Source organism: Melozone crissalis, unplaced genomic scaffold (genome assembly GCF_028551555.1).
Source record: "Melozone crissalis strain CALT ecotype California unplaced genomic scaffold, PUWL_Pcris_2 ptg000012l_1, whole genome shotgun sequence".
In the NCBI taxonomy this organism is placed as follows: Eukaryota; Metazoa; Chordata; class Aves; order Passeriformes; family Passerellidae; genus Melozone; species Melozone crissalis.
The window spans coordinates 1,184,168-1,207,597 of record NW_026535790.1 but is presented as its reverse complement, the minus strand read 5'-3'; the positions used below and the strand labels follow the sequence as shown (position 1 = coordinate 1,207,597).

Below are 23,430 nucleotides of genomic sequence, written 5' to 3'. Positions count from 1 at the left end.
ATGGCTCCTCGGGGCAGAGGCGGGCGCGGGGCCCGGGGGCAGCGGGCGGGCCGGCAGCGGGGCCCGCTGCGCATCGCGCTGCTCCTGCCCGTGCTGGCGGCGGCGGCCGGGCTCAGCCTGCAGCCGGGCAGGATGCGGCACCTGGGCGTGTGCCCCAACCAGCTGAACCCCAACCTGTGGGTGGATGCCCAGAGCACCTGCGAGCGGGAGTGCCAGACCGACCAGGTGAGCGGGGGGGCTGCGGGCGGTAACGGGCTTTGGGGGGCATCCCCAGGCACCCGAAGGAGATGCTGTGGGGTGTGGTGTGGGTGCTGTGCTGGGTGGCACAGCCGGTTCAGTTGTTTGAGAGCAACGGGCTCTGCAACCCTGCTGCAGCTTTGCCCCCTAAGCCCCTCCTGTCTGCTGGGCTCCCCTGTTGCCCACAGGCAGAGAAACTGCTGGTTGCCCTCTCATGTCACCCCCTCAGACCGTGTCCCATGGTCAGAACACCCTCCTTGTGCACCCCCAGGATGCTTCCACCCTGTCAAAGGGCTGGCTGGGATGAAGGGAATGGGTGTGCTGGGACACGGACCCCATCAGCCCGAGAACAGAATCCTCTCACAAATTTCCCCTGGGGGCCGGAGCCCACCCACGGACCGCGCTGTCCATTCCAGAGAGCCCTGGCTCCACCAGGCTGAGCAGGGGTAACCCCACTCCGGTTAGGGCTGTCTGAACCCCGAGGGGAGACTCCTTCACAATTCGTCTGTTGCGTTCTGCCTCCCCTCGGCGAGCAAGAGCTGAGAAGGGCAAGTTGCTCTCTGCTGTGAGGAGAAGGGACCATCATCATCACCGCGGTGCACCCCGAAACATCCTGGGGGTGCTGAGGGTGGGCTGGGGCTGGGACAGCTGTGCCGGGGAGCTCTGGCTCTGGCCGGAGCCCAGCGATGCTGAAGGTGCACGGGGCTGTGCGGGGGACACCTGCCCACCCCAAAGTCCCACAGGGGTGGGAACAGCACCCACAGCCCCAGCACAGCGGTGACCTCCACGTCCCCCTCAATCTCTTCTCCCTCCCCGGCCAGGACTGTGAAGACTTTGAGAAATGCTGCACCAACGTGTGTGGGCTGCGGAGCTGCGTGGCCGCTCGCTTTGCCGACGGCAGCGTCCCGGCGCTGGCGCCCGCAGCGTCCTGCGAGAGCTTCGTGTGCGCGCAGCAGGGCTCCGACTGCGACATCTGGGACGGGCAGCCCGTGTGCAAGTGCAAGGACCGCTGCGAGAAGGAGCCCAACTTCACTTGCGCCTCCGACGGCCTCACCTACTACAACAAGTGCTACATGGACGCCGAGGCGTGTCTGCGCGGCACCCGCCTCACCACCGTGCCCTGCAAGCACATCTTCACCTGGCCCGACACCAGCCCCGTGCCGCAGGAGACCACGGCGCGCCCCACGCCGGGCGCGGGCCCCGAGCTGCCGGTGCCGCCCGCGCTCTACACCAACCCCTTCCACCAGTCCGTGCGCGCCGGCGGCACCGTCAGCTTCCGCTGCGACGTGAGCGGCCGCCCGCAGCCCGACATCACCTGGGAGAAGCAGAGCGAGCGGGAGGAGAACTTCATCATGCGGCCGGACCAGATGTACGGCAACGTGGTGGTCACCAACATCGGCCAGCTGGTCATCTACAACGCCCGCTACGAGGACGCCGGCATCTACACCTGCACGGCCCGCAACGCCGCCGGGCTGCTCCGCGCCGACTTCCCGCTGTCGGTGCTCCGGCGGGAGCCGGGGGGGACCCCGCGGAGCGGCAGCCCCCAGCCCTTCCCCAGCGCCGAGTGCCTGAAGGAGCCGGACCGGCGGCGCTGCGAGCCCACGGAGGTGCGCTGGCATTTCGATGCCAAGCAGGGCTCCTGCCTGACCTTCCGCTACGGCGGCTGCGGGGCCAACAGGAACCACTTCGAGACGTACGAGGAGTGCCGAGCCGCCTGCCTGGGCAGCGCCCGCCCCACCTGCCTCCTGCCCATGGTGCAGGGGCCCTGCCAGAACTGGGAGCCGCGCTGGGCGTACAACCACCTGCTGAAGCAGTGCCACTCCTTCGTCTACGGCGGCTGCGAGGGCAACACCAACAACTTTGAGAGCAAGGAGACCTGCGAGGACGTGTGCCCCTTCCCCAAGAGCCTGCAGTGCAAGGCCTGCCGCCTGAAGAGCAAGATGGTGCTGAGCCTCTGCCGCAGCGACTTCGCCATCGTGGGGCGGCTCATGGAGATCGTGGAGGACCAGGACTCCGGCATAGCCCGCTTCGCCCTCGAGGACGTCCTCAAGGATGAGAAGATGGGCCTCAAGTTCTTCAACATCAAGTACCTGGAGGTGACCCTGACCGACATGGACTGGAGCTGCCCCTGTCCCAACATGACGGCGGAGGACGGGCCCCTGATCATCATGGGCGAGGTGCACGACGGAATGGCCACGCTGGACCCCAGCAGCTACGTCCGGGCGGCCAACGACAAACGGGTGAAGAAGATCTATGAGCTGATGGAGAAGAAAACCTGCGACCTCCTGAACCGCTTCCAGGACTAGGGGAGAGTCAGGATGTGCTGACGGGGGGAGCTGCAGACACAGCATGGGGGGGCAGCCTGGGGGAGCCCCCGCACCAGTGCCTGTGTCTAGAGGTGACCACTGTCAGGTAGTTCTCCCCAACCCCATGCTGAGCCCCAGACCAGCTCCCACCTCCGCTGTAATTTATCTGCTGCATGTTCCCCCACCGTGTGACCCCTACCCCAGCCTGTCCAGAAGCAATGGAGAACTGGGTTGGGCTGCAGAGGGGTGGGAGACCTGCTGGGAACACCCCACCCATAAAATCTTCCCACTTCACCAAAGCCTCTGGGCCCAGTGTAACATCCCTGGGTGCTGGACCTGACCCTTTCATTGGTGCTGGAGTTGGAACTGGGGACACCCCCACCCCCAGTGTCTGTGCTGAAAACATCAGGGAGCTGCTGGGGTGTAGGGGGCAAAGCCACAGAGTTTATTGGGGGGACAACAGCACAATCCTGAGGAAAGGGAGAAGGGAGACACCATTGGCACAGCATCCTCCAAGAAAATGGAGCAAGGAGTCTCCCCCATGCCCAGGGGTGTTGTCGCCCCCCACACCTGTGCCCCCCCGCGGCAGCCGTGCTGGGTCCTGTGGCCCAGGCTGGGGCACCCCACTGCAAAGGGAGCCCCAAAGGCACCGGGGCAGATGGACCCTGCCCAGCCAAGCCAGCCCCAGCTGGGTGAGCGGGGCTCTGTCCCATCACTGCTGTCCCCAGCCCCAGTGGCAGCCACGGCGGGACGGTGACACCCTGCAGGAGGCAGCAGTGGGGACAGCAGTGCCGGCAGGCGCTGGCAGTGCCGGCAGGGCTGGTTACAGCTTGCGGAAGATCAGGCTCTTGTTGTTGGCCGGCATGTCCACCTGGAAGCACAGAGCCGGGCTCAGAGGTGCCCAGCAGCACGGGCAGCCCCGGGCCCAGCACGTACCGTCCTCTCCAGGCTCAGCCCCGGGCCCAGCACGTACCATCCTCTCCAGGCTCAGCCCGTTGGCCTCGGCCAGCTCCCGCAGCATTGCCGTGTCCCGCAGCCCCCAGGCGGGATTGCTGCGGGAGGAGCCGGGGGTCACACCCGGGACACCCCCGGCCGGGGGCTGCCCTCAGGCCTGGCTTATCTCAAAGGACCACGCAGGGAGGGAGCTTCCTGCAGCTGCAGGGGGGGGACACAGAGGGCAGGATGGGCCCCAGGAGCCCCCCAGCCCCCTCCTACCTCTGCCTCAGGCTGCGGTCGAAGTCCACGTTGCTCTGGGGGCTGATGTGGCCGTCCACGGCGTAGGGCTGGTGGGACATGGCTGGAGCTGCAGGCAGGAGCCCCCTGTGCCCCCCAGCCCCCTGCCACGGCCTGATGCCCCCACCAAGCACAGAAGCCAAGCGGGAAGAGACACGGCCCCCAGGGAGTCCTGTCACCCACTGTGGGTCCTGTCACCCTCTGCAGGCACCCCAGACCCTGCTTTGGATAAGGTGAGGGAGGACAGGACCTGCCTCCTCCAAAACTGCCCCTTCCAGGGCTCAGCAGGTGCCCCAAAAGGCAGAGACCCCCCAAAAGCCAAGCCCCTGCATTTCCCAGCTCCCTCCCTAAGCCATGAGCGGAGCTGCCCCCCAGTATCTGCTCTGGCACCCTGCAGCCCCCAGGACTCTCCTGCAGCAGGACAGGGGACCCACCCCATAGGTGAAGAGCACACCTCCGGGCTTCAGCAGCACCCCGGCACCCCTGAACAGGCCCTGGGGGACGAGAGAGGTGGGGACAGGTCAGGGGGCCGGGGACACCCCCGGGAGCCCCCCTGAGCAGGGACAGGGGCTGTGCAGGGCGCTCACCTCGGTGCAGCGCAGCTCTGCGATGTGCATCATGTTGATGCTGACCAGCAGGTCCAGGCTGGCGGGCTGGGTGCCCCCCCAGGTCTCCCAGCCCTGGGACACGTCCAGCAGGATGGGGGGCAGCAGGTTGGGCAGCCCCGTGGCCTCCACGTAGGCAGCGATGCTGTGGGCACCAAGCCCAGCTCAAGGCCGGCCGGGTGCCCCTGCAGCCGCTGCAGGCAGGGCCAGAGCCCCGCACGGACCCTCAGGAGTGGAGAAACACCCACAGGGATGTGGGTCCAGCACAGCCTGGGGGTCCTTACCCAGCCCTCTGCTTCCAGCTGCCACACGGAGAACTGGAAGCACCTGGAGAACCAGCAGCATGGGGATGCAGAGGCCCCAAGGCCCAACCTCACCAAGTTTGGAGCATTCTCCCCTCGTGGGGACCCCATTGGCACCACTGCACCAGCACCTCCTGATTTTGGTGTTATTTACACCCTTTTTGGCACATTCACCACCGAGGTCTCAGCTCCTGCAGCCTCCCAGCCTGGAGATTATTTTTACCCAGGGTGGTGGGTGCTGCTGGGTGGGCAGCACAAAACTCCTCCAGGACAGGGGCTGGTTCCAGCATCTCCCCACCAGGCTTATTTTTTTTTCTACAGTGGAAAGATGGAATTTGGGACTTTTCTGGGAAAAAATAAAGTCCTGAGCTGGGGAGCATGGGTTGTTTGGGAGTTGGATATTGGGGATCTATTGAAAAAAATATTGTGAGTATTGACCTGGGGAGCCTGGGCTGGGCAAGGGCTGAATATTGTGGTTTGCCTGGAAAAAATAAAGCATCGAGCCTGGATTGTTTAAGGGGGTCTTTGCTGTGAAAAAATACACACATTAATCTCATCTGAGAGCAGGATATTGGGGTTTTCCTGGAAAGAATACAGTACTGAACAGGGGAGCTTGGGCTGCTGGAGAGTTGGCTATTGGATTTTTTCTTGAAAAAATAAAAAAAATGTGGAGCCTGGGCCCACTGTTGAGTGGGTCTTTTCTGAGAAAAAAAATGTATCCAGTTATTCCAAGAGCTGGATATTGGGGTTTTCCTGGAGGGAGCAAAGCGCTAAGCAGGAGAGCCAGGCCTGCTGGAGAATTAGATACTGGGGTTTTCCCCAAATCCCCAAACGGAATAAAATAAATAAAGAAAAAACAGAACGGGGAGCAGGGAACCGAGGCCGCGGTGCACGGCCCGAGGGAGGGGCTGCAGGCGGTGCCCCCGGAGTGCTGCGGGCTCCCCCGGCCCCCCGGCCCCGCTCACCTGCGCAGCGCCCGCGGGTCGATGTCCGAGGGCTGCCAGCGCATCTGCGGCAGCGCCCGCGCGAAGTGCGCGGCGTGGAGCCCCGAGCCCGCGCCCACCTCCAGCACCCGCAGCGCGCCCGGCCCCGCGCACTGCCGCAGCACCGCCAGGATCGGGCCCTTGTTCCGCTCCGCCGCCGCCGGGACCTGCATGGCCGGGCCGGGAGGGAAGCGCGGCCGCGGCACCGCCCCGCGCCGCGGGAGGAGCGACGCACTGCGGGGAGGGGAAAGGCAGAGCGGCCGCCCCGAGTTTGTGAGATTTTGTAAGCGTTCTGATGCTTACATTCTTGTAGCAAACTTTCACACACAGTTTCTGTAAATAACTCATTGTTTTGCATTCTTTTATGGAGGAGGGGAAATTTGATGGACCGTTGGTTTGTCCGGTGGCATTGGAGAGGTGGCACAGTCACCGTCCAATTCACTGTCATTTCTGGAAAACTATAAATGTTGGAGTCAGAAAATAAACTTCCCCTTTCTTCACCCTGAGAACAGCGATGCGTGCGTGTTTCGTGTCCTATAGCGACATCGAGCAAGACAAAAAGTAACTGCGCCGCCCGGGAATCGAACCCGGGTCGCAAGAATGGGAATCTTGCATGATACCACTACACCAGCGGCGCGGCCGGGAGCCGCTTTGCCCCGCTGCCCATCCGTCCCGCCGCCCCGCGGGGACCCCTGGGCCCTACGCTGCTGTTTCCCCGCCCTGCACCGGGACCCCCAAAAGGGACAAAGTGAGGCTCTGCGCGGACACCCCAGGGAAACGGGGCCGGGGGAGGGACACCACCCCCCCTTTTCCCCGGCAGCTGTCAGTGGTGATGGAGGTCCGGAGGGATCCATCTGGAGCACAGGGATTAATGGTTCAGCTCTCCCCAACATGGAAAGGCTCAGGGATGCGCCAACAGGCTCTTAGAAATCCCGGGCAGATCCGGGGAAAACTGAGGCACAGCCCCCAACACGTTACAAGCCAGGTGACCGCCACTGGTGGCAGCATCCCGTGGGTCAGGTGTGTATTTAGGCACAGTATCAGGGTTGGGGGTGGCAGCAGTGGATGCACACGCGGGAAGGGTCCACGCGTGCCTGGCACCCATCAGGGCCAGGCGAGGCTGGGCTTTCATGGGAGGTACCCTCCTACAGCCCTCCCTCTCCAGCCACTACCGGGGCAACGTGGCGGAAAGGCAAAGGTCACCCTCGTGGGGTGGCCCTGCAGCCTCTGGAGCCTCCCGGAGACCCCAGTGTGTTTGTCACACGGCCTGTCCCCAAAACTGGGGACGGCCGGTGGACACTGCGGGGTGGCCGGGGGCCAGCTCGGGGTCGTGTCCCGGGTCTGCACCTCCTGCCACGTGGGGACACCTCGGCGGAACCTCCCGCTCCAAAGATCACCGTGCTGGTGGGGACGCGGCTGCCCACCCGGCTCCCTGCGCTGTCCCCGTGGGGGTGGTACCTCAGCCCCTGCCTATGCACCCCTTCACTTTTCCCTGCCCGGGTCCTTTGTGTCCCAGGAATGACCCCTATCTGTCCCCTATGTGTGCCGTGGCTCCAGTGTCCTGTGTCCCGACTGTCCCCGTGCAGGTCCCCGCCGAGTTTGCCGTGAGTCCCGTGTCCCCTGCGCGCCTGTGCCATCTTGTGTCCCACGTGCCTGCTGTGCCCTCTCCCCTACTTCAGCCCCGCATGGTTCAATGTCCCTTCTGCGCGTTCCGTGTGTCCTGTGCGAGTCCCATGTCTCCCGCATGTCCCCTCTGTGTCCCATGGAAGCCCCCACATGTGCTCCCAGCATGTGCCCTGCTTGTTCCTGCATCCTGTGTGTGCCCATAAATCCACACGTGTGCTGCCGATGTATCCCGTGCGCGTCCCCTGTGTGTCCCCACAACGCAGACATGTCTCTTGCACAGCACACACGTGTCGCGTGTGTCCCCGCACGCCTCCCACCGATCTGTGTGTCCCCCTGATCTGTCCCGCGGGTGTTCCCCGCTCCCCCCGGGCTCTGGGCGCCGGCTCCGCGTCCCCCTCGCTCCCTGCGCGTTCCCCTTTAAGCGCGGGGGCGTGTCGGAGCCGGGGGGGCCCGGCCCTGCCTGCTTAAGGCCCCGGCGAGGGGCACCTGCGGCACTCGAGAGGGCGGCGGGGCCGTGGGCCGGGGCCCGCACCATGTACACGCTGACGCGGGGCCCCAGCAAGCTCGCCACGCAGCGGCGCACAGGTACCGGGGGGCGCGGGGCCGGGGCCGCGGGGGCTCCGTCCCGCCCGGCCGCCGCTGACGCCCCGCGCTCCCCGCAGGTCCCACGCAGCAGGCGGTGGAGAGCAGCAAGCTGGGCGAGTACCGGGGGCGAGCGCAGCCCGGCCTGTGGCCCCCGGCCAGGTGAGCGCCGGTGACCTTGGCGGGGAGCGGCGCGGGGCGGCCGGGCCTGACCTTGAAGGGAACGGGACCGGGACGGCCGGGCCGGACGCGGGACGGGGAGCCGGGGGCTCCGCTCGGTGCCGCCCGGCCCGGGGGTCTCGGCGGTGCTCGCGCGTCCCGCGGAGCTCCGGGCACGCCTGGGCTCGGTGCCCGGTGCCGTGGCCGCCCCGCGTCGGGGACACGCCGGGGTGGCCGCCCCCCCTCCTGCCCACGGGCCGTGCCCAAACCCGCGGGCGGTGGGACCGGCGGGGTCACGCCAAGGAGGCGGCGCGGGGGGGTCCCGGTGCGGGCAGAGCCGGGGCCGGGCTGGTCCAGCCCCTCCGCCGGCGGCCCCGATTGCACGAACCGGGCGGCGGGGCCAGCGCCGGTCCCGCCCGCCTTGGCCGCGCCGCGCACCCCCGGGGACCGCGGAGCCCACGCGGAGCCGGCGCTCCCCTGTGCCCCGAAAGCCGGGGTGGCACTTTCTGGTGAATTGCAGTGTCCCGCAGCAGTACCCGGGGCTGTGGCAGGGTGCTGTGGGGTATTCCAGTGGCTGGGAGGTGCGGATGGGATCCCTACGGAGACCCTTTCCCGACTGGAGTCACAGCGCGCCCAGACAGGGTAGTGGGACCCCACTGGTTCTGCACGTCCTCTCCAGCTCCAAGAAATGAGCTCCCCACTACCCCCCGGTTCCTCTCCTTCCCAGGACCCCTGGAATTCACTGAAGTGGCTTCTCCACACTTGCCCTCCTCCCTGCCCCAGGCTGTGGGGGCTTGAGGGTCGCTGCCCTCCCCAGCCCTTGCCTGCAGATCTGCAGGAGCTGCCTCCTCCCAGTCTCTCCTGCCCTCCAATCCCACTCCTAGGGCCCCTTAGACTTTGCCCCGTGAGGAACGTGGCTGTTGCAAGCGTGTCCTGCCCTAGAGCTGGGCAGAAAAGCCAAAATACTGGGGTTTGCATTGAATGTGCTCCCAGGTCTCATCCCAAGTCTTGCCTTTAGCTCTGGTGGGTGTTGCTGCATCCGGGTAGGGAGTGGTTGAAGTGCCCCTCACCAGAGGGGATCCCAGCTCTGAGGAAGCCTGACCTCCTCCCACTTTTCAGAGTGTAACATCCCAGTCCTTGGACACCTTGTGTGTCCCATGCTGGGGCCAGAGCTGTTCCTGTGAACCTGGGTGTTTGATCTGCAGAGGATGGCACATCCCCTCTCCAGTACCTGACTGATTTCACTTCCATTTCCTGATATTCCTGCAATTTCGGTGGCAGATTCTTTATCTTAGGGACTGTACTTGGTGCTAGATTGGAGGATGGGTAGGAGATGGGCAGCTGGGGCTTTTCCCCAGGGAGATCCCCTTGCACCCCTCCTGTGTCAGAATCCCCTGTCCCTGGGGCTGGGTCCCTTTCCATCCCAGTCCTTGGGGACAGGGCAGGGTGGCTGCAGCTGTGGGTGAGTGTGTGCACTGTGGGGACACAGTTCAGGACAGCTGAACCGCCCCAGTTCTTGCTGGGGTGGGCAGAGCTGCCTGTGCCCTCACCTCCCCCCTGCTTCCCTCCCTCCCCAGCCCAGCACAGAAACTCGTCTTCAACAGAGTGAATGGCAAGAGGCCCCCACTGCTGCTGCAGCAGATCTCAGGCCCTGAGGAATGTTACACGCTGGCCCACGAGGAGAACGTCCGCTTTGTCTATGAAGGTGAGGGCAGAGGGTCCCTGGGGCAGCAGCCAGGGGAGCTGGAGCACATGGAGCCCCTCCCCAGCACCTGCCCCGTGCTGGGGACAGGCACGGAGTCCCCAGCCTGGGCACTGCCCTCCTTTGCTCCGCCTCCCGCTCCTGTCCCGCAGCCCCCTGCCCTGGGAGCTGGTCCCAAACCCACCCGGCTTCGTTCCCTCCCCAGCCTGGCAGCAGGTAGAGCAGCAGCTGGACAGCAGCCGGAGCGGGGACAGCGCCTGCGGCCCCGTGCAGTACGTGGAGAAAACCCCCAACCCCGGACTCAAAAGTGAGTGGCAGTGGTTGTGCCCTTTGGGGTGCGTCAGGCTCGGGGTGCAGGGAGGGGCTGTGGGCTCAGCCTGCCCCTGAACGGGGCTGTAGGGGAAGGAGGAGGAGGATCCCAGTGCTGGGTGTGCCAGAGGGGCTGGATGGGTCTGTCCTGCTGGTGCTGAGGTCACTCTGGGGGTGCTGGGGATGTCCCACTGCATCCCTTGCGTGTTCCACTGTGTTGCTGACTTCTCTGGGATTCAGGCCCTCTCCTGCCACCAAGGGGTTCAGCATCATGCTGGAGAGAGAGGAGGTGCCTGTGGGAACCTGCTTCTCCTGGGGCTAGCAGGGCCAATTGGGCTTGGGGACAACACTTGTCTGGTGGCACCTGGAGTCAGCAGCCTTTGGGCTCTCACAGCAGCTGAGAGCTCCCCAAGGAAGAGAATGTCCCTGTTGATCCAGTCTGGCCTTTTGGGGACGTGGCACAGGGGTGGAGGAGACCTGGGGGTGTCATTAGTTTGGAGATCAGGAAAGGTTCTTCCCCCAGAGGGTGCTGGCACTGCCCAGGCTCCCCAGGGAATGGGCACAGCCCCGGGGCTGCCAGAGCTCCAGGAGTTTGGACAGGGATGCCCAGGGTGGGATTGTTGGGGTGTCTGTGCAGGGCCAGGAGCTGGGCTGGGTGATCCCTGTGGGTCCCTTCCAGCTGAGGATATTCTGTGATTCCATGGTTATTTTTTCTGGGGTTTGGAGTCAGCACCCAGAGCTCTGCTCCTGCTCCAGCTGTTCCCCTCTCTCCCTCCCCTCTTTCTCAGACTTCGTTCCCATCGACCTGGAGGATTGGTGGGCACAGCAATTTCTGGCCAAAATCGAGAACAGCTCATAAAAGGGAAGAAAAGGTTGCCTTTGGTCTCTTTATAAGAGAAACGAAGCTGCGAGCACCTGGTGACAGCCCAGCATCAGAGGCGTTTTTGAAGCGTTTTTGAGACGCCCGAGGTGGAGCGAGCCAGCCCCGAGCACCGGACCACAGCCATGCCCGGCCCCGCGCCCTCCCCGTGCCCGGCACAGGAGCAGCGCGCAGCCCCAGCCAGGATTCCTTAAGTGCCAGTTCTCGGCCTGCTGCGACTCCTGCAGCCTCCAGCTCCAGGGACACTGCGGTGCCACGCTGGGGACAGGGAGCGGCTCCCCCTGCGGCCGCGGGAGGCCAGGGGGTGCTGCAGCAGCACCGCAGACAATAAAGCGCTGAAACTGCCCGTGGAGCCGCGCCTGTGCCGTGGGGAGCAGGGGGAGCAGGGGCTGCAGCATCATAGCCCCTGGAGAGGGGATGCTCCCAGCTGACCCGTGGCTCCTCTGGATCCAAGGGCTTGGAGCTCCCCTTCCTCGCAGCTGCATCCTTGCTCCGATGCTGCCCCATCTCCCGGGGCTCAGCCAGGGGCTGGTGCTGTTGGGGACTGGGGGGCATATGGGAATCTGCAAGGGGGGCTGAGCACCCTGGCTGTGCTCCAGAGCTGCGCTGCAGCATGTCGGTGGGCAAAGCTGCAGGAATGGCAGTGCCAGGGCCAGCTGCCCACTGCCATGGAGGCCAAAAGGCTTCAGGTCTCTCCCTCACTGTGGCTGTTTGGGAGAGCTGAGAGGGGATAGTTGTGGCTACCTGAAGTAAAGAGAATGGGGACCCCAACTTGTGCTTCTACAAAAAACTCAGCTGATGGGCTTTTCAAGCCAGACTGAGCTCTTCTCCTTCTGGTTTGTAGGACACCCCTCTACCCCCATGCCCTTCTCCCCAGGCAGAGAGCAGGAGGCCAGCACAGGCTGAACAGAGTCTGAATCGAAAGGAGGCCAGGAAACACCCACTGGAAAAAAAAAATCATCTTTATTATTCCTATGAGGGGAACAACCACCACAGTGCAGCCAGGGGGGAGTAGAAGCTGGCCAGGAGCTGTGTTGCTTCTCCCACCTGGGAGGCCAGAGCAGTGCCAGCAGCAGCTGTGCCCCTGGCACCTGCCCATGGAGCACTCCTGGTCCTGCTCCCAGCCCCAGGCTGGCACACCTGGCACTGTGGCTGTGACTGAAATCAGGAGCAGCACCACGCACAGCCCACAGTGCCCGCCTCGCTGCCAGGCAGGGTGTTCCAGCCCTGGGACAGGGCAATGCTGCTTCCATAACACCTCCTTCATTCAGGCCAGGGTGGCCCCAGTGTGATGGAGGGCTGGGGCCAGGGGAGGTCAGCCCTGCCGTGGGCTCTCCCCCAGCTCTGCCATGGCAGCATGGGCAGGGAGGGGGTGAAGCTGCCTCTGTGTCCCCACCCAGCACCAAGCCTTGCAGGGGCACCAGAGCCAGCATGAACAGTTACTGCTGTGCTCAGGGCACTGCCAGCCCACCCTCCCAGCTAAAACCATCCCCCCCCCCTTTTTCTTCCCTCCCTGGGACAGTCCCTGCAGCTGGGATTCCCCCTGCATGGTGCCCTGGCAGTGGCTGGCTCTGCTGCCCACCAGGATGCTCCCAGGGTGCAATCCCTCCCTACCAGCAACTCCACAGGACTCCAAGGTGTCAGAGCAGGCCATTCACCTGCTGGCTGCTGACTAATAAAAGCACACATCTTTAAGATCCAGGGAAATTCTTAGTAACATGATGCACCATTGTTCTGAACAACAACATTAGGCAAAGGAAAGGAATGGAACAGGAATAAATGAGTCAGTCACAAGGAAAAAAATGAAAACCCAACCCAAAAATATAACCCAACCCCTGACAATGCAATCACTGGGAGGGAATCAGCCCCCCCTTGCCATAAATATTAATTATGTGCAATTGTGTGTAGTACTATAGTGCAAATAGCTCTGCATTGATCATGGGGCAGCTCCCAAGGGGCTGCCCCAGGTGACACAGGGACTAGTTAAGGACAGACAAGAATCAACACAGATTTCCAACAAACAAACAAAAAAAACCCCAACCCAGTCACTGGGAAACTCCAAAAAGGAGCTGCCTCCTCCAACTGGGCCCAGGCAAGGCTGGGCAATGCTGGTGCCCAGCAGCATCCTGGAGCCAGGCAGGGGCAGGACAGGGCCTTTGCTCCTGCCTGCTGCTGGCACAGCCTGGTCAGGGGCAGAGGGGATGAGGAGGCAGATGCAGGACAGATGTGGTCAGGTTGAAGCTGTGTGGGGTGTAAAGAGGTGAGCTCAGCAGGACATGGGCACAGCGAGGGCATCGCTGGCTTCACGCTGGTCCTGTGGCTGCCCTGCACAGTGTGGGGCCGTGCTGCTGGCAGAGCCCCTGCATGGGCACAGCACTGAGGCCAGCAGCATCCCTGGGCACCCTGTGACACTTCATACCCATCCCACAGAGCACAGCCAAGACCCTGCAGCACCTCTCCCTCAACCCACAGCGTCCCCAGGGACCTGGTGGCACCTCTCACCCGTCCCTGCAGTGTCCCTGGGCACCCCTCACTGCCCCAGCTCTGGCTCCCAGCCGTGCCCATCACGTGCTGTTCTGAGGCCGAGCTCTGGGCACTGCTCCATGGCTACCTCTCACCCAGAGCCAGCTCCTGGCACCACAGCTCCCCCTGCACAGCTGGGGCCAGAGCCAGCTCCTCGAGCCACGCTTGGCAAGCTTTCCCTGGCGCTTAAAGGAGACAGAGCCTCCTCTTGCCATGCCTGGCAGGTGCCAGACAGCACAAAGTGCTCCAGGGGCGATCCCAGCACATCCTGCTGCCCCAAGGACGGTTTGGATCTGAGCTATGTGACAGGCTCCTGCTAAACCACGAGCAACCACCAAACAACACAGGGACATGCGGGTGAGGAGCGCGGGCGCGTCCCGCTGGGTGTGAGCGAGGGCAGGGAGGAGGGAGCACAGGGGATCCTCCTCCCCCATCCCAAGTCCAACGCCCCTCTCCACCCATCCAGGCTCTCCCGGGGTTTTGGGTGGAGTTTTTTTGCTGTATGGATGAAGAAGGCTGGAGAGTGGCAGTGTCACATGCGCACACACACGCACACCCACGCACCCCGGAGCCTGGCAGCCAGGAGCTGCCATCCCCTCACCCTCGCTGGGAAGGTTTACATTGATACAGTATTTAAGACACGCCGATATATAAATTACTGTCTCTATATATACTATGTATAGGCTGAGGGCCAGTCCGTGCCGGGGCACCAGGGGCTCATTTCCCTCTGTCCTCTGTGTAGTGCTGGAAGCGAGTGAAGCTCATGAAGACCTGCTCCAGGGAGATCTGGCTCACCGAGTAGTCCTCCAAGCGATATTTCTCTTTGGCTTTCTCCAGGGCCCCAAAGACCTGCAAGGGAGGGCAGGGACAGGAGGCAGCGTGAGGTGTGGGGGGACTCCTGGGACAGGAACTCCCACTGTGACAGGGAGCACCCACTGTGACAGGGAACCTCCCAGCTGTGGCAGGGAAAGCAGAGAAAGCTTTGTTCTCCAGGGAGACGCAGGAAAATGACACCTTCCCTGGCAGGAGAGTCGGGGGAAGCCAGGAGTATCTGACACCATTTTAAAACATATGCTGTGGATATGATTGTTTTACACAATTATATGTGATAAATGCATACATATATACAAATACATACATATAGATACATGTATATATGTATTTATATATATACACACACATATCTGGGTTTGAATCCCTGCCCAAGGCTTCTGCTAACACATTATATATATAAAATATTTACATAATATAGAAATAACATTTAGTATAATATATACACTATACATAACTATCTGTATCTAGCATACACATCATTTTTATATTGAGCTACATATGATATACATATTGATAAACTCACTCTCTAGTTTTTATATAATCCCATACATAGTTTTAATATAATCTGTATACTATTTACTCTCTCTATATATACTCTATAGACTATACCACATACTTGATATAGAGTATATAGAGTATATAATCTTAGAGAGTATTACCTATACCACATACCCTATTGAGTATATATTATATATTGTATAAATACAATATAAAGTATATGATATACACTACATCCAGTGCATGTAATATACAGATAAATATATATATACACACTTAGATACTGCATATGAAAACTATCTATATACTATGAATATCTCTGTATGTATTCACATATAGATAATGTACATGTAGACAGTATATACAGAGAGCTATACTAGGTATGCTCTATACCTAACTCTGTATGCAGAGGGTTACATACTGTATCTGTACTGTGGGGTTTTATCGGTGTCCCTGGGCTAGGACCCCTCAGGATCGGTGGCTGGGGAGAGCCACTGCCCACAGCCCCAGTGGGACCACACTGAAGCACTGCCAGGGGGTTCCTGGGGCTGAGGGGCAGGAGCAGGGAGCTGTCAGCACGGGGAAGTTGTGCCCACCCATGCCAGGTTTCCACAGTGCAAAGCAGTGTGGGGAGGATGCACCACCGAAAGCAAAGCACCAAGAACATGGGAAGGGGCAGGAGAAAGGTTCCCAGTGCCCCCTTACCTGTGCCCAGCTGAGGTTCTTGTTGGTCAAGTGGTAATGCACCATGCCCTGGTGCTCATGCTTCAGGACACTGCCTGGGGAATGGAGCAGGGAGAGGCTCTGTGTTAGGGAAGGTGCTGCAGTTCACAGCCAGCACCTGCCCCTGCTCCAGGAGCAACCACTCCAGCAGCTCACGGTACCTGGGAAAGTCTTCTCCACGAAGGCCTTGAAGGCCTGCAGCTCACCCTCCTCCTCGCTCCGGGTTTTGGCCAGCAAGGTGTATCCACTACCAAACTTGCTTTTGAGGTGCTGGGGGCTGCCCAGGCACTTGAACTGCCCATTCACCATGATGGCCAGTCGTGTGCACAGTGCCTCGCACTCCTCCATGCTGCAGGAAGGAGAGGACTCGTTCAGAGAATCCCAGGGGGGTTTGGGCTAGAAGGAACCTTAAAGCTCATCTTGTTCCACCCCCTGCCATGGACAGGGACACTTTCCACTAGAACAGGCTGCTCCAAGCTCAGTCCAGCATGCCCCCAGAGATGGAGCAGCCACAGCTTCTCCGGGCAGGTAAACACCAGACACAAGCAGAAGCTTCTGGGAAGCGGCTGGAGGTTTTGAGGAGGGACTGAAGCTCTGGACTCTTTGAGGAGGGAGATTTGGGTCGAGCCAGCCACTGGCTGCAGGCAGTGTATGCCCACTCACCAGGCCCCGGAGGTGTGTCCCATCCCTCGGATCCCACCACTCTCCCTGATCTCTTATGCCTAGCCCTGCCAAGCCAGGTGTCACCTGTGGGAGGTGAAGATGATGGATTTGCCACACTCCCGCGTCCGTGTCACTGCGTCCCAGAGCAAGCGCCGGGCCACGGGGTCCATGCCAGTGGAGGGCTCGTCCAGGAAGATCACAGGGGGGCCACCAATGAGGGCAATGCCAGCACTCAGCTTCCGCTTGTTCCCACCGCTGCAGAGGAATCACAGAACCATTAGGGTTGGAAATGACCAGAGAGATCACCAAGTTCAAACTTCAGCTGAAAACGGGAGCGAGGAACGGGGACAGAGCCCCAGTATGAGCACAGGAGCAGCACACCAGGGGAGGGACAGCGGTTTGGCCAGGCCTGCTCTCACCTGTAGGTCCTGACGAGCTTGTCGGCGTGCGGCTCCAGGAGCAGCCCCCGCAGCATGTTCTCCACGCAGCTGCCGATGTAGCGCTCGGGGATGCCGCGCAGGCGCGCGTACATGCTCAGCGTCTCGCGGCCCGTCATGTGCTCCAGCAGGGCGTCAAACTGCGGGCAGTACCCGATCCTCTGCTGCACCTGTGCCCAGGGGAGCACACAGCAATCAGCACACGGGCAGGGCTCCGAGCCAGGGCTGCCTGGGCACCCACGGGCCCTGCTGCTCCTCCCTGAGTGATGGAACTGAGCCGCAGCTCTGAAACCGTGGGGGGAATGAGAGGGGAATGCCCCCTGGAGCAGCTGGGCTGGCAGGGATGGACAGATGTGTCTCTGGACAGCAGCTGGTGGGCTCACAATGTCTCTGCCAAGCTGGTTCCTCACTGTGAGGGACCATTTTGGGGTGCCCAGGCTCTCAGAAGAAGGAAAGTGCTGGAGGGCTGGTACCTCCCCCATGTCCTGCTCACTTGCAGGGACAAGAGCATGAGAGAAGGCAGTTTCAGGGAAGGAGGCAATTTGGGGGCATGCTCTCAAGGAATGTTCTTCATGTCTGACCTTGTCTGGGATCCTGATTCACCTAAGACTTGGACTTGATGGTCCTTGTGGGTCCCTTCCAAATCAGAATATTCTGTGAAATCTGGGACAGTGGAAGAGGAAGGACTGGACTCAAAGCCTAACCCCTGCTCATCTCTTCCAAAAGAAGTGGGCAATTCCCAGCAAGGACACCCCTAGCAGAAGTCTGGAAAGGTTTGATACACTCATTTTAGAGACCATCCTCCAATATTTTCCACATTTCCAGCTATGGAGGTAAAACCCTTTGATGAAAGGTTTGCTACCCACAGCAGGTTTGGTCTCCATTTGTATCACATCTGTAATCCCAGTGGAGAGGAAACTGCTTCCTCATGGCCAGATAATGGAGAGCTGAGCCAGCCAAGGACACGATGTCCCTGGGATATTTATTGTCCCTGCCTCTGGAACTGCAACCACGTCCTCTTGGAGGCAACTGCAAGGTGGCTCAGCCCAGGCAAACACAGGATGGTCTGCAACACCACCCTCAGCCCTGCAGCCTTGGGTACCTTCTTGATGTTGGCCAGAATGCTGTGGCCATCCACAAAGGCGTCCCCCGATGTGATGCTCTCGTCACCCGTCAGCATCTTGAAGGTGGTGGTTTTGCCCGCTCCGTTGAAGCCAAGGAGACCAAAGCACTCCCCTTTGCTGACAGCCAAGGAGATCCTGTCCACTGCCAGCAGGGACTCCCGGCTGTCATAGACCTGGAGGAGCCACACACATGCCACATGTCACTGCCCGATGGCACGGCAAGGCCCGAGAGGACACGGCTCAGATGGCAGCAGGATGCTCAGGTCACCTTGCCTCACCTTGGTCAGCTCCTTGATGACCAGAGGGCTGCTGAGAGACGACAGCAGTTCTGGTGGTGACTCCAAAACCTTCTTCCTCTCATCTGCCACATCCCTGTCCTCTGGCAGCACAGACACCCTGTTCAGCAGGGCCACCTGAACACAGGGGGAAGACACACTCTGTGTCACCTGGCTGCTGGGGGATGAATGGGTTCCTCCAGTGTCCCCAACCCTGGGAGGATCCATCCCTCTGGAGATGCCTCACTCCCTTTGCCAATCCATACACTCAACAGGACTGGCTCCTCCCAGCTCCAGGGATGCTCCCTGGGAATATGATGCAGGTGATGAGGGCCTGTCTCCAGCTCACAGGGACTCCTGGGCTGGGCTTGGAGGGCACAGCTCCCTCCCACGTGCTTCACTCACCCATTTCCGCCGCCTGCAGATGCCACAGACCAGAGTTCTCAGTCTCCAGAGAAGGTTTGTCTCAATGAGGAAGAGGAGGAAGAGGAAGGAGAAACCCTGGATGGCCAAGGAGGTCAGGTACCGCCCAATCCCAGGGGTCTCCCAGGAAAAGTAGTTCATCTGATAACTGATATCTGAGGAAAGATGGAACAAAATCAACGCCAGGATCAATCCACACTTTGGGGAGGGGCAGATAAACTCCAGAGGAAGCTATGAGCCCAAAGCTTTGCCAGGCTTATCTTCATCCCACACTGGCTCCCTGCCCACAGCTCTTCCCAATGCTTCCCACAGGAGGATCTGGGTCTGGAAGGGATCTGGCAGAAGATGCCCACTGGAGGCAGGCAGAGGACACCAATCTTGAGATTGGGATTTCTTCACTCATCTCTGAAACTTCCCCTAGCACACATTTTTCCTCCAAATCATGAGTAAGGTGATCCATTTAAGGAATTTTTTCCTATATATGTCCTAATATGCTGCCCAGTTTTTGCTCTAAAATGGTACCTGCAGCTACTGCCCAGGCAGAGGCCCCATGACACTGCCCAGTTCCACCATCCACCCACACAACCCCGCAGTGATGCTGTGGGGGCTGGCCAGGTGAGGATGTAGAGACTCACTGAAGGCCTTGCAGATGAAGATGGCTTCAACAGAGGAGGTGCAGAACTGAATGAACTCGTAGTTCTGGTAGAAGTCACTGATGCACTGGCCCAAGCAGTAATTGGGTAAGATGAGAAAAACTTTATCCAGGGTTTTGGAGAGGTCCACCAAGCCCAGTTCTGAAAGAGAACAGGTGGATCAATGAATTAGAGACTGCTGGTTTGGGAGAAAAAACCCTGATATCTGGAAAACCCTGAAGTTTAGAGAGAAACCAAACATATTTTGTCACATTTAATGAGTGACAATGGACTGTTGTAGTGTTTTATGGCTACTGTGGGACCAGCCCTGGGGTCAGAGAGCCCTTTTGGGGGCTGGACCTTGTTGGTGATGGCTGGGCAGGTAGAGGGCAGTGACCCACCTGGGATGCTCATGATGGTGACGGCGAGGAAGGTGGCGGTGCCGGAGAGGATGTTGAAGATGGTCAGACGGGTGTAGGCCGTGGCTGCCACCGAGAAGAGGAAGCTGAGGAGGTACATGAGGGGGATGATGGCCCAGCCATAAAGGAGGAAGATCAGCATCACGTCAACGAGGTGGCTGTCTTGGGTGAAGGCTTGCACGTTGAAGGCTTGGAATATCACCTGGGGCACAGCAATGTGGGGAGAAGGCACATTTGGCTTGACCTCAGGCGATATCTCCTTGTCCCAGTGGCCCAGGGTAACATCAGCACTCCACTGACCCAGACAGCACCTCATGGATGGGTCCTACCAGTAGCCCATGGCTGTCCCCAGGGGAGGCCCTTTCTGCAGACTGGGATGCAGAAGAGATCTGGGGAATTCCTCTCCAACATCTCATGGATTTAAAATTTTCTAGTCCCAACAGCAAAGAGGGAGGACAGAGGACACTGCCAGAGGACACTGCCCCAGCTGGTTGGCCGTGGTCCAGCTCCCAGCAGGACCAAGGGACAGCTTTCTAGTGGGTCCTTTCTACAGAGACATTGCCAGTGGCCCTGTCCTTCTCCCTGCACCCACGCACATCCCAGAGGAGCAGAGCCCAGCATCCCACCAACGGGGATTGGGCTGCCACAGGTGACTCACCAACATCAGAGCACAAGGGATGAGGAAGTTGATGATGTCCCAGAGCAGGGCAGAAAGCCAGAAGTTGACCACGTACACACCACTGACGAACTGGACGTGCTTGGCCTTGATGGCGCGTTCGCTGACCAGCAGCAGCGCGAAGGTGCTGGCGAGAGAGGCCATCCCATACAGCAGGTTGATAGCAATGGCAAAGCCAGTCTGGCCTCTGTGGGGACAGGGGGACACGTTAGGGCAGGGACACCTCAGCCAACCAATGCTGAGGCTACACAAGGACAGCAAAGAAACATAGAATAGTCTCAGGACCCACAGGGATCATCCAGCCCAGCTCCTGGTCCTGCACAGACACCCCAACAATCCCATCCTGTGCGCCCCTGAAAGTGTTGTCCAAATGCTCCTGGAGCTCTGGCAGCCTTGAGACCAGGACCATTCCCTGGGGAGCTTGGGCAGTGCCCCAACATCCTCTGGGGGAAGAACCTTTTCTTGATTTCCAGTCTAAATCTCTCCTGACACAGCTTCAGCCGTTCCTTTGGGTCCTGTCTCTGGTCACAGAGAGCAGAGATCAGCACCTGCCCCTCTGCTGCCACTCTTGAGAAAGTTGTGGCCAGCACACCCACACTGGGCTCCTTGAAGAGGCTACACTTGGCCAACATGCTGAAGAAACACTCAAGGGAGTCAATCACCCCCCAGGCACAGCCCACCCTGCACACCACAAACCTCCATGCTGCCTTGGTGAGGTCCCAGACATGGCCCCTCTGGTCTAGGTGTGGTTCAGAGGCCCTGGATGCGGGGTTTTGTGAAGAGCATGGCCACATGGCCTCCACTACTATGAGCACCCAGGAAAAATAACCCCAGCCAGTATCTCGAGGGGAACAGCCAACTCTGAGATGTGCATGGGGTGATGTGGCTGCCTGGCTCAGCAGAGAAGTCATCTCCACAGCTTTGCCCCCCTGACTTCCTGAGTGCAATCACAGCTACATTTGGGTCTGAGAAGCTCCAGCCTGGCTTCTTCACTGACTCCAGCACAACCAGGCCAACCTGCACCCATGGGAGCCCTAGCAGGAAAGCGAGCCCTGTGCCATCACCACACGTACTCCATGAGCTGGTCCTTGGCCTTCTCGGTGATGTTGCGGGGCTGGGGGTAGTTGGTGACGGTGATGGAGGCGTTGGGGCCTGCCAGCACCCTGAGGATGGCGCTGTCAGCCAGCATGAGGGCGGTGGCCGGGGAGTGGTAGGCCTGGTTGTTGAAGAGCGCCGTGACCAGCGTGCGGTTCCCCGCGGCCTCGAAAGAGGCGGCTGCAATGTAGTGCTCGTTGAAGGCTCCTCCTTCCTCGGAGGCTCTGGAGATGAGGTACTCCTCCAGCCCACCTGCCAAACACCACCGCTGTTACAGGCGGGTCCATCACACCACTGCTAACTGAGGCCAACTGGAAAAAACCCCAAGCAGACTCAGCCCTGGTGGCCCACCCTAGTCCTCATCACAGAAACACAGATCCACATAATCTCCTGAGTTGGAAAGGACCCACAAGGATCATCAAGTCCAACTTCTGGCCCTGCATGGAACATCCCAACAATGCCACCATGTGCCTGAGAGTGTTATCCAAAGCTCTTTGAGCTCTGGGAGCACTGGGGCCATGACCATTCCCCAGGTTGCCTGTTCCAGTGGCCACAAACATGGGGTTGTGGAGAAGACAGCTCTGCCCAGATGAGGAGAGGTCCTGCCAGTGACGCGACACTCCCACGCAGGAAAGAAAAGCATCAGATACGGCACAGCTGGGACCTAAACCACCACACCAGTGGCCCCTGGACACCCCACCAGGCACCACCTGCTCCAGGGGCGCTCCCTGAGCCCTCACCCAGCACCTCCAGCGGCGACTGATGCTGGGCATCCAGCAGCTCCGTGTACTGCTCCGCCAGCCTCTGCGGCAGCCCCGCGGCACCCGACACCGAGAAAGGCACGATGGTCTGGCCGTAGGGCTCCAGCGTCAACCGCAGCTGGGACGAGTCCCGCGGGCCCGGGAAGGTCTTGGCCACGATGAGGGCAAAGGCAGTGAAGATCAGAGGCACGAGGAACTGCGCCGCCACCATCTTCCAGTTGCGCCAGCTGTACATGGCCCGCTTCATGAACATGGCGTAGAACTGCTGGCAGCACAGGTAGAACTGCAGGGGGAGAGGCCGGGTCACGCTCAGCCCTGCCAGCTGGGGGCACGTCACCCCATGCAGCTGATGTGGAAGTGACCCCAAACCACCGCCATCCTTCATGCACCTGCCAGCCTGCTCTCCAGCTAAGCCTATAAAGGGATTAGCAGGGCAGCTGCCCAGCTCCAGCTCATCCAGCTTCATGGCTTCTGAACGAGTCACAGTCACTTTGAAATCTCAGGTGTTAAAAGCAGCTTTAGCCATGACCTTTACCTTCCTCCACCTCCCAGCAGCTGAGGCTCCCAAACAGGATTACTGCAGGGCAACCAGGTGAGCACCTGCGAGTGCCCCGCCCAGCCCCTGCCAACACCTTCTGTGCTTTTCAAACCCAGCAACATCCTCCTCCCCCTGTGCCTTTGAGAGTGCCCTTGGGAAGAAAAGGGACATTGATCACAGGCGCTGAGGCAGCGGGGCATGAAGGGCTGCCAGGGAACTGGAACACGAGCCTAGCGAGGGAAGGAAGATGGATTTTCTCATCTTCCTTCTGGAAAACCCCAACGATAGAACAACAGCAGGTGGAAAACCACATTGGATCACCTTGAAGAGCAACATGGATCCCAAGATTAATATAAAGAGTACCCCTATCAACCCTAAAAATCATTTTTCTTAATGATGCAGATTCCAACTTGAACTTTCAATTCGATTGTGGTTCCAAACCACATGCAACAAGAGCAACTGTGGGGGAGGCTCCACCTGGTAGCCCTACTTCAATCCCCTCCCTTCACACATCATCTCCCCATTCCTGCAGCACTGAATCCCCAGCACTCACCCCGGTGTTGAGCTTGATGCTGGAGCAGTCCTCAGTAATGAGCGCCCCGCTGTCGTCCGTCATGTCCGTCATGCCACTCAGGCTGCTGGAGTCATCCATGGCCCAGTCGTTGGAGCGCCTCTCGTGCTGGTACTGCAGAGCAGGCAGCTGGATGGCCTGGATATCCATGCTGGAGTCCACGAGCTTCCCAACCCTGTGCCAGGAGGGAAAGCAGGTGATGAAACAGATCCAGGCAGGATACAGCTGTTCTGAGCTAGGGAAACCAAAGCCCAGAGAGCAAAGCCAACGAGTGCCCCGGAGGGCTGTGCTGGCCATCACCAAAGCACACGGGC

General features: G+C 60.3%; 4 protein-coding genes and 1 non-coding gene across 5 annotated transcripts in view; 2 read left to right on the top strand and 3 right to left on the bottom strand.

Moving 5' to 3' along the window:
• On the top strand, window positions 1–2,543 carry WFIKKN1 (WAP, follistatin/kazal, immunoglobulin, kunitz and netrin domain containing 1). Its single transcript, XM_054270820.1, has 2 exons — window positions 1–225; window positions 1,059–2,543. The coding sequence occupies exons 1-2, from the start codon at window positions 1–3 to the stop codon at window positions 2,541–2,543; spliced, it is 1,710 nt and encodes a 569-aa protein (XP_054126795.1).
• Window positions 2,544–3,273: 730 nt separating this feature from the next.
• On the bottom strand, window positions 3,274–5,839 carry METTL26 (methyltransferase like 26). Its single transcript, XM_054270821.1, has 6 exons — window positions 5,649–5,839; window positions 4,364–4,526; window positions 4,211–4,270; window positions 3,759–3,826; window positions 3,517–3,595; window positions 3,274–3,414 (listed from the first exon to the last, which is right to left on the bottom strand). Exons 1-6 carry the CDS (start codon window positions 5,837–5,839, stop codon window positions 3,367–3,369), a joined length of 609 nt encoding a protein of 202 aa, XP_054126796.1. The 3' UTR covers window positions 3,274–3,366.
• A 393-nt stretch (window positions 5,840–6,232) lies between these two features.
• Window positions 6,233–6,303, bottom strand: TRNAG-CCC (transfer RNA glycine (anticodon CCC)). The gene has a single exon. It is a non-coding gene; the product is annotated as a tRNA-Gly (tRNA).
• A 1,430-nt stretch (window positions 6,304–7,733) lies between these two features.
• On the top strand, window positions 7,734–11,270 carry MCRIP2 (MAPK regulated corepressor interacting protein 2). Its single transcript, XM_054271033.1, has 5 exons — window positions 7,734–7,877; window positions 7,955–8,036; window positions 9,611–9,738; window positions 9,941–10,042; window positions 10,833–11,270. The coding sequence occupies exons 1-5, from the start codon at window positions 7,826–7,828 to the stop codon at window positions 10,901–10,903; spliced, it is 435 nt and encodes a 144-aa protein (XP_054127008.1). The 5' UTR covers window positions 7,734–7,825; the 3' UTR covers window positions 10,904–11,270.
• A 2,429-nt stretch (window positions 11,271–13,699) lies between these two features.
• Window positions 13,700–23,430, bottom strand: part of ABCA3 (ATP binding cassette subfamily A member 3) — a 30,327-nt gene continuing 20,596 nt past the window's right edge. Inside the window, exons 18-31 of the mRNA XM_054270755.1 lie at window positions 23,099–23,291; window positions 21,987–22,290; window positions 21,225–21,498; window positions 20,134–20,338; window positions 19,458–19,677; window positions 19,060–19,218; window positions 18,407–18,579; window positions 18,005–18,139; window positions 17,705–17,899; window positions 16,585–16,772; window positions 16,250–16,420; window positions 15,664–15,851; window positions 15,485–15,558; window positions 13,700–14,296 (exon numbers count right to left, since the gene is read on the bottom strand). Of these exons, the coding sequence (XP_054126730.1) occupies window positions 14,165–14,296; window positions 15,485–15,558; window positions 15,664–15,851; window positions 16,250–16,420; window positions 16,585–16,772; window positions 17,705–17,899; window positions 18,005–18,139; window positions 18,407–18,579; window positions 19,060–19,218; window positions 19,458–19,677; window positions 20,134–20,338; window positions 21,225–21,498; window positions 21,987–22,290; window positions 23,099–23,291 (2,611 nt within the window). The 3' untranslated portion in view covers window positions 13,700–14,164. The remainder of the gene's footprint in view (window positions 14,297–15,484; window positions 15,559–15,663; window positions 15,852–16,249; window positions 16,421–16,584; window positions 16,773–17,704; window positions 17,900–18,004; window positions 18,140–18,406; window positions 18,580–19,059; window positions 19,219–19,457; window positions 19,678–20,133; window positions 20,339–21,224; window positions 21,499–21,986; window positions 22,291–23,098; window positions 23,292–23,430) is intronic.